The sequence below is a fragment of the Anomaloglossus baeobatrachus genome, chromosome 5 (genome assembly GCF_048569485.1).
Source record: "Anomaloglossus baeobatrachus isolate aAnoBae1 chromosome 5, aAnoBae1.hap1, whole genome shotgun sequence".
NCBI lineage: Eukaryota > Metazoa > Chordata > Amphibia > Anura > Aromobatidae > Anomaloglossus > Anomaloglossus baeobatrachus.
Window position 1 is genome coordinate 92555047 of NC_134357.1, and position 14256 is coordinate 92569302.

Below are 14256 nucleotides of genomic sequence, written 5' to 3' on the forward strand. Positions count from 1 at the left end.
TATGATCTTATCAGCCTCAATGTAGATTTCCTGATTTCAACCCTCACTTATTCCGCTATGCTTAGAAATAATCACGATCTCTGCTGTAGTGATGCTAGAATTGGCTCCCCTTCTACATTCTCCTTTACAGTGAACCTGTCATGTGTAATATACACCAAGAACCACGAGCGGTTCTGGGTGCATATTGCTAATCCCTGTCTAACTGGCCTTGTATCTAGTAGAATACATAGATCTTTAGAAAATATTTCTAAAGATTCTTTATGGTAGGCTAATAAACGCAGGGACTAGTCACAAGGGCGTTAATTCCTGTGCTCATTCCACCCTCTGTGCATGCTGGTACGCCCACAAGAGTGTGCTAACATGCTATTCAATGCAGCGTCATCAGCGGTGACATGTGTACCTGTGTCCACTGTCACCACTGATCAGAAGTCCCAGCACTTCTGATCATGCGCACTAGACCTCTTTGAAGCCAGGACGCGTACACTCTGCTTCATACTGCGCACGACTGGACCCGCCTGGCATTCAGATCAGCGGTGACAGTTTACACAGGTACGCATGTCATAGCTGGTGATGCTGCATTGAATACCATGGTAGCTTTTCCCTGTGGGCATGCTGCCATGCTAAGAGGGAGGGATAACCGCAGGAACTAACAACCTTGCGAATTGTCCCCCTAAGCTCATTAGCATATCATAAAGGATCTTTACAAATACTTTTTATAAAGATCTCTTTATTGATGCTAGTGTATACAGGGACAGTTAGGCAGGGATTAGGAATATTCACCCAGAACTGCGTGTAGTTCTGGTTGCATAGGTGACCTGACAGGTTCCCTTTTAAGAAGTTAGAAGTATTCCATGAGGGAGGCTGAACTGTGATCTGCTACCTTATACAGCGGGTGACATAAGTATTGAACCTGTCACCAATTTTCTAATTAAATATATTCCTAAAGGTGCTATTGACATGTAATTCTCACCAGATGTCTGCATAACTAATCGTATTCTAAATGTTTGCTAGTCAAATTTATGTATGAGCGAGCCAAGATTGCCTATAAAATGAAGGTATGCTCTCTCAAAGCTGTAGTGGCTGGTGCGATGTTGAGACTGAAAGCCAAAAGTTCAAAACATTTACCCTTTTGCTCATCGGCATATTAAACACGTCTCCAAGTTTCTAAGTATATTTCTAAAGGTGCTATTGACATGAGATTCTCACCAGATGTCAGTAACACCCCATCCAGTTTAACTGGGCAAAAAAATCAAACCAATGTGTAATAATGAGAAATGGCACAGGAGACATATTAAAGTTGTCATAGCCAACAAAGGCTCTTGTACAAAGTATTAATTTTCAGTAAGCGTGTTTAATACTCCACCCCCCCCCCCACCCCCATAACAGCACCTCTCCAAAGGGGGAGATCCGCCCCACAAGGAAGGAAACGTCCTGAAGAAAGGGCAGCACCTCTCCTTCACATTAGTTTGTTTCCTTAAATCTGTCATAAAGGCGTAGATTAAATATTTCATTAAGGCCTTAGACCATCAGAAGAGGGATGGGGGAGAAGGCGTGGTCCAGGGTGGTGTCTTCTGAGTCTAGCGAGTCAGAAGTCTGCGGGAGAATGTGAGTTGGATACTTTCTGCTAGTCAGCCTCTGATGATGCAGTGGGTATGCCTTACTTCCCTTTTGACCACAAGTCAAGGCTGTGAGGGCCACCATGGGCATCCCAGAGGTTACAACGCTGAGATCTGTGTAGATGTGGCAGTGGCTAAGTCCTCCAAAAAATATTTGGATGCTCTAAAAATATGGGACTTCGGAAGGATCCCCGTTTAGATGGTAAATCCTGAGGAAGACCTTAAACATACCTGGGAGTCCTCAGCAAGACTCTGAATTCAGCTATCCTCCAAACTGCATGAAGAGGTCGATGATCTGTATAAACCAGCTGGAAAGCCAACTAAGGAGTAATGTGCCATTGGCTAAGATCCTGCCCTTCCTCCCTCTTCTGTGAGAAACCGCTCTTTTGGTGGATGTTTCTACAAACTTTTACTACCAGGTCAGCGGGCTTGTCCAATGCAGCCTTTAGGCTATGTGCGCACTTGCGGGATTTTGCCGCGGATTTGCTGCATGTTTCGATGCAGAAAATGTTCATAACATCTCTGCAGTGAATTACCAGCAAATCCTATGGAGAAAAAAAATCCTGTGCGCACTAGGTAGAATTTGACAGCTGCATGTTTTGCTGTGGAAATCCCGCAGCAAAAACAAGTGCATGTCACTTCTTTTCCGCAGGTAGCTGCGGGTTTTCCCTAATCTAATGTAAAAATCACGCAGGGAACAGCTTGCAGAAAAACCGCACCAAATCCGCAACAAAACGCGACAATCCGCGTGCGGATTTGATGCGGATTTTTTTCCGCAGGTGATAAGATCTTTGAGAGCCTGCGGAATTTACGCAAGGAAATTTCATTTCCCAGTGCGTACATAGCCTTAGGGTGCTGTGGCTCAAGTTTTGGCTGGTGGATGTTCAATTGAAGGCCAAATTATACTTCATTCCATGTGATGGCGAGTACTTGTTTGGTTCCATTCTGGATGACATTTTGAACAGGGCAGAGGATAGAAGGGATTTCCTAACCTGCCTATCTGGGAATATGAGAGCCTTCTGGATAAGATTACAGCCGAAGGAGAACTCGCAGGGATCAGAAGTTGCATGACGAGAAGTAAGAACAATGATCTCATGTTTGGTCAATCCTTTCCTTGGGAGGAACAAGGTAGTCCCAGTGCACTGTTCCCTGGATAGGAGGAACACTCTCTTCTTCCCAGCCTGGGCAGAGATCTCATCCAGCGGTTGGATCCTGGATATAGTGAAGTCAGTCCTGTAGCTGGAATTCTGAATGTCTCCAAAAATGTTTGTTTAAAAGAACAGAGTCCTCAGTGGTTGATACCTTTTTAATGGCTAACTGAAAAGATGGTAATAATTGCAAGCTTTCGAGACAACTCGGGTCCCTTCATCAGGCATGGTATAACACAAAATCTGAAGAGTCACATATTTATACACAACAGGACTTAGAATAGTGCAGTAAAAAAAATAAAAAAAAGTTATGTGAAGCAGAACTATCACTATGGCAAGGGGGCAAACTGTTGTGGCCATAAATATTGTTGTAGTTCATAGATAAGCAGTGTGAAACTTTTATTGTCCTCTGATTGGGGGTCTGGTCCGGGCTGTGATGCCCCCGGATGGTCTGAGGAACACATTTCTTAATTGATGTAAAAAGACATAAATCCATGTGACACCTTCATTCCTGCTCTGAATGTGTCAAAGGTCATCATAAATGGTAATACCGAAAATGGTGAATAATTCCAGACATTTGTTTTAACAACCCTTAGAAGAACGGACGGCAGGCCTGGAGACTAAAGGCCTAGTCACACTAAACAACTTACCAGCAATCCCAACAACGATGCAACCTGATAGGGATCGCTGGTAAGTTGCTAGGAGGTGGCTGGTGAGATGTCACACTAAGGCTGCTTTCACACATCCGGCTTGAGCTGTGCGGCTCAATCCGGCTGTGCAAGCTATGCAACGGATGCAGTGAAAACACCGCATCCTTTGCATAAGTTTTTCCCATGCGGCCCGTCCGGTTTTTGCCGCTTCCGGCATGCTACTGAGCATGCGCAGTGGCAAAAACCGCATGCGGCGGCCAGATGCGGTGTTTGCCGCATCTGGCCGCCATAGGCATGCATTGAAAAATGCGCCGCATCGGCAGGATGCGTCGCGATGCGGGTTTTTTTTGCCGCACGAAAAAAACGTGCCAGGCAACGTTCCATCCGGCCGCCGCATCGGCTAAATCTGCCGCATGCGGCAAAAACCGGATGGAACGCAAGGCCATTCGGCAGTAATTAAAGTCTATGCAGGAAAAACGCAACCGGCAGCAAAAAAAAAACGGTTGCGATTTTCCTGCAAAGTGCCGGATTGTGCCGCATTGCAGAAACCGGAGGTGTGAAAGCAGCCTAAGCGACACTCCAGCGATCCCACCAGCAACCTGACCTGGCAGGGATCGCTGGAGCGTCGCTACACTGGTTGCTGGTGAGCTGTCACACAGGCAGATCTCACCAGCAACCAGTGACCAGCCCCCAGCCAGCAGCAGCACGTGGAAACTATGCTGCGCTTGGTAACTAAGGTAAATATCGGGTAACAAACCCGATATTTACCTTGGTTACCAGCGCACACCACTTAGCGCTGGCTCCCTGCACACCTAGCCACAGTACACATCGGGATAATTACCCGATGTGTACTCCGGCTACATGTGCAGGGAGCAGGAGCCGTGCACTGACAGCGTGAGAGCGGCGGACGCTGGTAACGAAGGTAAACATTAGGTAACCAAGGTAAGGGCTTCTTGGTTACCCGATGTTTACATTGGTTACCAGCGTCCGAAGAAGCCGGCTCCTGCTCCTGCTCACTGCACATTTAGTTGTTGCTCTGTCGCTGTCACACACAGCGATGTGTGGTTCACAGCGGGACAGCAACAACTAAAAAATGGTCCAGGACATTCAGCAACAACCAACGACCTCACAGCAGGGGCCAGGTTGTTGCTGGATGTCACACACAGCAACATCACTAGCAACATCGCTGCTACGTCATAAAAGTCGTGCCTCAGCAGCGATGTTGCTTAGTGTGATGTGGCCCTAAAGTCTGGGATCTGATATGGGAGCAGGTGCTCAGATACTGGGGGAAGAAGGAAGGGAATTTGAATCTCCCCTTTGTTCTGAATGAGTCTGGTTTCCTCATTATACAATCAATTTAAAGAGATTGAACAGGTTCCTGATATGTTGACCTTCCAAAATGGAATTAGGAAAATCTGCTAATATACTCCTGTTTCTGAATGGAAAAGTCGAACCGGTAATGCCATTTCCCCCCCCCCTTCTACTTTCACTTATCACTGGTTTGTTTATGCACCAACCCTATTCTGGATGTGTAATTCATGGGAACATTTTTGGTGACGGTGTATGTGTGTGGGGTGGATCCCTCCCATGTGTTGCTGTCGTGGGCTCTAGAAAATACCATTACCGGTAAGTAGTTTAGCCTTTCCATGTGGCATTTATTACACTTAGTGTATGATAACTTATAGTTTGTATTCTTTTCCTGTGTGGATTGGACGGGTTGTTACTGACCAATTGATGAGAAATTCAGATCACCTGTAGAAATATTTACTTAAAAAATTGTTTGTGTTAAATACATATTACACCCCCCCCACTCACGCAAACAGGGCACTTTTCTACTCTGCAAATTGAAGCAGTAGGACCCATGTTCCGCTTCCGCTCCACTCCTTCCCTCTTCTCTGCTCGGCAGCCCATCAATGATGGACAGAACAGCTCCATTCAAGGGGATTAAAGTGCCAAGTCAGGGATGAGAAAAATTCCCCATTCTGCTGATCAGTAGAGGTAAGACCCCCCCCCCACCCCTCCTCCGCTCAGCAGGATATCACCTATTCTATAGATATATAGGTGATCACTAGAAGAGACAATCCCTTTTAGATATCTTTCTCACATAACAGTTCCAGGGGAAATCCATACTGCTATTTCTGTGTTTGTGTGAATTTCCCCTTCTAAATGTCTGAACGCCGGCTTTCCTTAAGAAGTATTACATGGTTTCTTTGTAGTCCTGAAGGAACACTGTGCCAGGTAGAGCTGTTTTCATAAAGCCTTCTATGAGAAGATTGCCGCCTTTGGTTTCTCCCTTTCCCTGATGTGAATCTTTACAATCTGGAGGAGTTCTGCGCTGCATATATTTTCGGCTTCATATGTCTGGTGTAAAGTGTGAGGCTGCTAATAGCTTTTCTTTTTTTTCTCCCACCTCGCTGCGTAGAGATGTGAGATGTCACGCAGAGTCGTTTGGTTACATTTTCCTCTCTTAGATGTATTACACTATCGGAGCTGGAAAAGAAAAAAACAAAACTCCGCAGCCTCAAAGATCTTGCAGATTTTTATTTCTTAAAGAAAACTTCACAATAAATCTCCTTACTGTATCTAGAAACGCTTCATTCCCTGTGACGACCGTTTCTTGTAGAGTCTGACAAGCCTTTTGGACACAATCCCTGATTTCATAAAGACTGGTGATCTTCACGCCGGTCCTGATGAGGGGGGGGGGGGGATGGAGTGCAAGGTTCCTATTGAATCGGCGAGGCAGCGTGCCTCTGTGCGTGTTTTTTTTTTTTTTTTGTTTTTTTTTCCACACAGCATTTGCCAAACCCTGTGGCCGTAAGGTTTTTGGCGCAAGTATGCCTCAGCTTGTCATTTAAATTTTACAGCTGGCAGTAGCCACACCCCGGTTTTCTCCAGTTTGTCGGTTCCGGTCGAAATCCACAGAAGAACATCATTAAGTCACTAACTTTTAGCGCAGCCTCGAGTTTCTCCAAAATGTGGCAACTTCACAAACCTTTTTCTTCAGAATTGTGATAGTTTTGATGAATTGGTACATCAAACCTTGATTCATTATTTGCAGGGTTTTGTTTTGTTTTTTTTTGTTTTTTGTCTTTAAAATGATGCATGACGTTCATGATTTTTAACTGAAAATAAGTGTTTTTGTTTGTTTAACTTATTTTAAAGTTACATTCTGCTAAGATGATGCAACATTTGTACAAAAGTCAGATGTACAAACAGTCATTCTGGGGTTGGGGGTACTGACATGCCTTTTCTACTTTTTAAAATCACAATTGATGAATCGGCAGAAAAAAAATCTGAAATCCTAAATTCTGCCCACAATGGTAAAGATAATAAAAATAAAAATATATTTAATAAAGAGAAAAATCACAAATTCAACAATGGCCCAAACTCTTGTAGTCATGGGAAAATCTTCTTCCATTTGGATTTGACTCTTAAATAACCTGTAGCTCATATGCTTCTGTAAGATAACCCACAAATGCTCCTGGCCAAGTAGTAGTTAATTTTGCAAACCACTTATTGAGGTGTTATTGAAGTCATTCCCCCAATCTGATGGTGCTTAGTGTTCCTGATTGTATGGCTCCCTTTTCCTTGTATGTAAATCCACTCTTTAGTCAACTGATGTGTTCCTCAAGGAGTTAACAATGGCAGAATGTCAATTCTTCCAGCATTGTTTTTCACCATTTTAAGGCCCCCTTCACACATCCATGTCTCCGGTACGTATGATGTTTTCTCGTGCACTGGAGACACGGGCACACATAGACCCGTTAAAATCAATGGGGCTGCACACACGTGCGTGTTTTCTCATGGACAGTGTGCTCCACAAGTAGACGTGTACGTTTTTCTCCGACAGCACTGGTGTCACACGGACCTCACACTGATGTGATCCGTGTGACACGTACTGGAGAAAACCACGTTTCTGTGAATTAAAATAAATTTCTACTTTCCTTCTCCAGCACTGCTGACTTCGGCCCTGCTGTCACTTGCTTCCAACCCCTGCTCATTAATATTCACTGAATCGATGACCGGAAGCAGCAGCAGCTGCGAGGAGTCAGCAGGGCTGGAGACCGCTGAGCGGAAGACATCAGCACTATGGACAGCAGCGATCTAGACAGGTGAGCAGAAAGGTCCTGCTCTGTGTGTTATCCCTGATACCACATGGAGAACATTCGTGTGCCAAAATCATGGCACACAGAGGGCCATGCGCACCTGTCACACGTCCATGCAAAATGTTTTTTTTTGTTTTTTGTTTTTTTTTTCACGGATGTGTGAAAAAGGCCCAACAGCTGCGTTTTTTACTGCTTTTGTGGTGATTAAAACTAACTTTTATTAATTATGTATTGTAGAAAAATAACAAAAACACAGCAAAATTTGATTTTTGGAAATTTTTTTTTGCTTGTGTGCTGAGAGCAGTTTTTGCTGCAGCGTGTGAACATAGCCGAATGGCTTGTTAAGTTTTCCTGTAGTTTTGATGACACTTTATTTGTATTTAGGAGTTAACCGACTTGCAGCGTGACCCTCCGGCCCAGTGCTCGGCAGGACCTGTCGGAGATGACTGTGAGTTTAATAACCCTTTCTTAGAAGAAAATATCACCTTATTCTCAATGTTATACTGGAATTTTTTTATAACTTTATTATTTTTTTTTTCTTTTGCAGTGTTTCACTGGCAGGCAACAATTATGGGACCTGTAAGTATATTGTCATTCACCTATTATCTCCTTTTTTTTTTGGCTTTTTGGAATAAGAGCTTATACATAGAGATAAATAGCGGTGCGTGGGCCACACAGGTGGTCTGTGTATTGTCATATTTTGATGCCAGTGTGAGGCCTGATCTGTTTCCCGAGGAGCAATGCTTTTAAAGTGCAGTTCTGGAGTTCTGGGTGCATACTAGTAATCCCTGGCTAACTGTCCCTGTGTACACTAGCATAGATAAAGGGATCCTTAGGGGTGCTTCACACACAGCGAGCTCGCTGCCGAGATCGCTGCTGAGTCACGCTTTTTGTGACGCAGCAGTGACCTCATTAGCGATCTCGCTGTGTGTGACACTGAGCAGCGATCTGGCCCCTGCTGCGAGATCGCTGCTCGTTACACACAGCCCTGGTTCGTTTTCTTCAAAGCCGCTCTCCTGCTGTGACACACAGATCGCTGTGTGTGACAGCGAGAGAGCGACAAATGAAGCGAGCAGAGAGCAGGAGCCGGCGTCTGACAGCTGAGGTAAGCTTGTAACCAAGATAAACATCGGGTAACCAAGGTGGTTACCCGATATTTACCTTAGTTACCAGCCTCTGCAGCTCTCACGCTGCCTGTGCCTCCGGCTCTCTGCACATGTAGCTGCTGTACACATCGGGTTAATTAACCCGATGTGTACAGCAGCTAGGAGAGCAAGGAGCCAGCACTAAGCAGTGTGCGCGGCTCCCTGCTCTCTGCACATGTAGCTGCATTACACATCGGGTTCATTAACCCGATGTGTACTGTAGCTAGGAGAGCAAGGAGCCAGCACTCAGTGTGCGCGGCTCCCTGCTCCCTGCACACACAGCTAAGCGGTGTGCACTGGTAACTAATGTAAACATCGGGTAACCATACTCGATGTTTACCTTAGTTACCAGTCTCCGCAGCTTCCAGACGGCGGCTCCGTGCAAGCGTAGCGTCGCTTGCACGTCGCTGCTGGCTGGGGGCTGTTCACTGGTCGCTGGTGAGATCTGCCTGTTTGACAGCTCACCAGCGACCAGGTAGCGATGCAGCAGCGATCCTGACCAGGTCAGATCGCTGGTCTGATCGCTGCTGCATCGCTAAGTGTGAAGGTACCCTTAGAAAAAGTATTTCTAAAGATCCCATATGATATGCTAATGAGCATAGGAACTAGTCGCAATGGCGTTATATCCCCCGACTAGTCCGTGCTCTTAGCATGGCAGCACGCCCACTGGGACATACTAACATGCTATTCTACTCAGCATCACCAGCGGTGCCTCTCGTACCTGTGGTCGCTGTGACCGCTCTTCTGAATGCTGGGCACTTCCAGTCATTTGCAGTAGACCTCTCTGAAGCCGGGACGCCTACACTCGGCTTCATGCTGCGCATGACCGGTAGTGTCGGGCATTCAGAAGAGCGGTCACAGCGAACACAAGTACACGCGTTACCGCTGGTGATGCTGAATAGAATGTTAGTACACCCCCGTGGGCATGCAAACATGCTAAGAGGACGGACTAGTCGGGGGATATAACACTCTTGGGACTAGTCCATGCACGCATAAGATAAAGATCTTTAAAAAAAGTATTTCTAAAGATTTTATCTATGCTAGTGTATATAGGGACAGTTAGGCAGGGATTAGCAATATGCACCCAGCACTGCTCGTGATTCTGGGTGCATATTACACCTGACTGGTTCCCTTTAAGGTGGAATATTTGATAACTTTGTTTTTTTTTACATTTTTTTTAATTTTTCACTATACATGGTGTCTGTTATAAATACCACTGTAACTTGTGTGTCTTGGACTGAAATATATGTGAATAATTCTTTTCTCCCCCACCCCCCCACAGTCTGACAGTCCTTATCAGGGTGGTGTCTTCTATCTCACAATCCAGTTCCCTACAGATTATCCGTTCAAGCCACCAAAGGTACGAGTATACATTGTATATTGGGCATTCATGTATTCAACACCACAATGTGTGTTGTGACATATGGTTGTACAAACAGAATATTCTATACAGGACGGTCCTTGGCCCTTTTACACTGGGTTGCCACAAGAGTTTGTGTTAATCAATTTTTCACAACCCAGTCCATTGGTCACAACTGTAATTTCTGGTTGCTGGTCACACAAGCCATGAGACCTGCCTCATTTGTGGCTTGTCTTTTGATAAAATGGCATGACGTCACATGTAGATCAAAGTGTCAATGAGGACGTCGAGCTAGGACAGCTAGTCAAAAGAAGAATCGCGGATGCGGTCACTGAAGAGATGGCTCTCATGACTCTCCTCCAGCGGCCACAGATTACTGATGTGGCTGGGGCACCAATTCATGAGAATTGATGCCCACCAATTTTAGTTGCCAATATAACCTGTTTTCTTAAAGTCTGCTAACAAATGGCAGAGCTGGTCCTTGTATCAATAGGTTATTACAACCTCTGTGCAGAGTATGCCACATCTCCTGGATTTCTTATTAAAGGGGTAATTTTGGCTCCACTCACTTCCAGAGGTGAATGTGGCAGCGACCTCACATCTACTGCTGACTGACAAATGTGGGTGGCAGATATCAATTCTATGTCCTACTCTAATTAGAGTTGAGCGACTACCTAACTATTCGTACTCACTATATTCATAACGAGTACTGTCTAACACTCACGTATTCATTCTGAATAGCGTGTGCAATGCAAGTCAATGGGGAAAACTCGCAATATAGCGAGTACCCGGAATTCCGCACATTCGGGTTACTCGTTACATTGCGAGTTTTTCCCAGCTAAGGCCGGCCTCTCACTTGCGATTAACTCGCACGAGTGCAATTCGAGAAATTCTCGCATTGCACTCGGACACATGTTGATCAATGAGGCAGCTCCCATCTGCTATTTTTTTTACTCCGTCCAAATCGGACTGAGAAAAAAAAATCGCAGCATGCTGCGTTTTGGTGAGTTTCACGTGCGAGTCACTCCATTTAAACTCTATGGGTGCGTGGAAAACAACGGATGTCACACGGACTGCACACACACACCATCCTAGTGACATGCGGTTTTCTAAATACACTTATCGCATGTTGCAGAAAACACTGGAAATGATTGAGGTCTGTCGATGTCGGTCAATTTCTATCTGTCGTCGGTCTCTATCTCTTTGTCTGTCTATCCCTATTCCCCCAACCCTCCCTCCCCCTTCTCTTACTCACCGAGCATCGGCAAAGCGCTGTACGGCTGTCACACTGCTCCGGCGGCTTTCCCTCTTTTGAAAAAGCCGGACGCTCATTATTCCATCTAGTATTCACTGCTTTCCCAGCCCACCAGCACCTATGATTGGTTGCAGTTAGACACGTCCCCACGTTGAGTGACTGTCTCTCTGCAACCAATCACATCCGCCGGTGGGCGGGTCTATATCGTGCAGTAAATTAAATAATTAAAAAAAGGCGTGCTGTTCCCCCAATTTTCATACCAGCCAGGGTAAAGCCATACAGCTGGAGGTTGGCATTGTCAGGGAGCCACCTACCCTAAAAATTTCAGCCAGCAGCCACCCGGCATTGCCGCATTTATTAGATGCGACAGTCCCGGGACTGTACCCGGCTCATCCCGAATTGCCCTGGTGCGGTGGCAGTCTGGGTAATAAGGAGTTAATGGCAGCAGCCCATAGCTGCCACTATGTCCTACGTTATTCATGCCAGGCGTCTCCCCGAGACCTTCCATGATTAACCTGTAAGTTAAAGAAAATAAAGACATGCACCCAAAAATCCTTTATTTGAAATAAATGACAAAAAAAACCCATTCCCTTTCACCACTTTATTCCAACCCCCAAATACCCCTCCAGATCCGACGTAATCCACAGAGGTCCCACGACTCTTTCAGCTCTGCTACATCAGAAGCTGACAGAGCGGTCACAGACCATGACCGCTCTGTGAGCTCCCCGCAGCGACTGAAGTGAGTCGCGCTATCAGCTGTGCTGTCACTCAGGTTACCTGCGGCCACAGATCTCAACGGGAGGACTTCTGTTGTGGCCACGGGTAACCTCAGTGACTGCACCGCTAATGGCGCCGATCACTTAAGTCACTCAGGGGATTTGCGGTCACCGGTGAGACCTTCACCGGTGACCGAAAATCAGGCCATGACAGACAGAGCCGCGGGATGACAATGAAGTCAGGTGACGTTCATCAGACTTCATTCTGATTGTGCTGCTCTGTCTGCTGTCAGCGGCCATTCAGCTCTGCTACATGGCTCTGTCTGTGTCTGCTGTCAGCGGCCATATAGCAGAGCTGAATGACAGATGACATAGCTGCTGAGAATAAAAACTGATAACATACACATCAAACACGGATTGCACACGGACTACAATCAATTGAAAATTCACAGGATCGCATTACTGTTGCATTGCACACTGTTCATAACATGAACAGAGCTCATGCTACTTTCTAGCATGAGACTCGGACCGATTTTTACACGCACAAGTGTAATTCCAGCCTTACTCATGCTTGCGGAGACTTGAGTGTTATCCAAAGGGAGAACGCAGCAAAATTCCATGGCACCCAGAACCCTGATCGTGGGCACAAACCACTATGTTCTCCACTAGCAGTAATTGACATGCTGTAGCTCGGAAATTATGACCCTTTGTCTTGGACTATTGTCTACAGATCGTGTGCACTCACCCTTAGGCCCCCTTCACACGTCAGTGATTCTGGTACATTTGTGCTTTTTTTTTTTTTTTTTTTTTTTATACGTACCAGAATCACTGACATACGCTGACCCATTATAATCAATGAGTCTGCTCACACATCAGTAATTTTTCACTGAACGTGTCTCTGTGCAGCGTACACGCGTGTCCGTGATTCTGCACGGAGACAAGTCCGTGTTTTTTTTTTTATTTTTTTTTTGTTTTTTTTTGTTTTCTTTGTCGCTCCATTGGGAGACCCAAACAATTGGGTGTATAGCTTCTGCCTCCGGAGGCCACACAAAGTATTACACTTTAAAAAGTGTAACCCCTCCCCTCTGCCTATACACCCTCCCGTGGATCACGGGCTCCTCAGTTTTATGCTTTGTGTGGAAGGAGGCACACATCCACTCATGCATTCTGTCACAAACCACCGGGGGGGTCACTCAGAAATCCCCCGCGCTGGCTACCAGTACGTCACAATCGGGGGGTAACAAGTGGGGGTCACCCCTCCTTTATACCTCCCGACCGACAGAGCACGTGATGCGCTCTCTAGCGCCCCTCTTATAGTCAGGCCAATTATGGAATTGCCCGACAATAAGCAAGGAGGCCGCTATACTACTTATGCCGATTATTGAAGGGTCCCCGGTGAGAGTAGGGTATATATTCCCCCGACCTCCGCGGGCGGAATATATAAAACCTCCCCGAATCTCACTGGCCTCCCCACAATAATCCTTGGCACAAACTCGCTGCCACCAACCGCTTCACGGTAACTATTAGCCGAACACACAGACGTGGGATTCAAGATCGAGATAACAGAACAGCCCAAGATTAATTATATAATTTAATCAGCCTAAAGCACACTAGAAACTACAATATATACAATAGGGAATCTACAGAATATACATATGTCAGAGTACAGTTACAGATAAAGCATGGTTTACAAACAGGTATGCAATTCAATCAGTTACCTTGTGCGTCTGGCCACAGGGGGGCGCTGTAGACCAGGTTTCTAGGAACTCCCACAGATGTTTCCTGCACGTGACCCCCAGCGAAAGAACACTGGAAAATGGCCGAAGTAGGGTTATCAACCTGGGCAAATCCAGGTCCCCTCCTACCTTCGTGACCTCAGAGGGAGCACTGCTCCACCCCTGGCTGGAGTTATGGACAAAATCCACAACATGGAATATGGCCATAACTTGGCCTGGGAGCGTCGTAGGCGGACGCCAATGCTCTCATTGTGACAGTTATGAATTTAGCTACAGAATGAGAGGTTTCATGACTTGTCTACTAGTTCCACATTGGCTGATATCACGCCTGGGGTATTTCCCAAGCTCCCGCTCCCATAAAAAAGGGTGTGCCAGCATCGTCCGCATGCGAAAACACCATTTTTATGGTTGCCGTATTTATCGGAAATATGGCTTGCGAGATATGAACCATTTTTTACTGGAGTCGTTCTGTCTGGCTAGTTCCAGAGCCTTATAATGAGATACAACTCTTGTTACAGGGTGAC

The 14256-nt window shown here is 45.9% G+C and overlaps 1 protein-coding gene across 1 annotated transcript in view; it reads left to right on the forward strand.

Moving 5' to 3' along the window:
- UBE2D1 (ubiquitin conjugating enzyme E2 D1) overlaps nt 1–14256 on the forward strand; it is a 48344-nt gene that overhangs the window by 15043 nt on the left and 19045 nt on the right. Inside the window, exons 2-4 of the mRNA XM_075348714.1 lie at nt 7905–7968; nt 8068–8099; nt 9948–10025. Of these exons, the coding sequence (XP_075204829.1) occupies nt 7905–7968; nt 8068–8099; nt 9948–10025 (174 nt within the window). The remainder of the gene's footprint in view (nt 1–7904; nt 7969–8067; nt 8100–9947; nt 10026–14256) is intronic.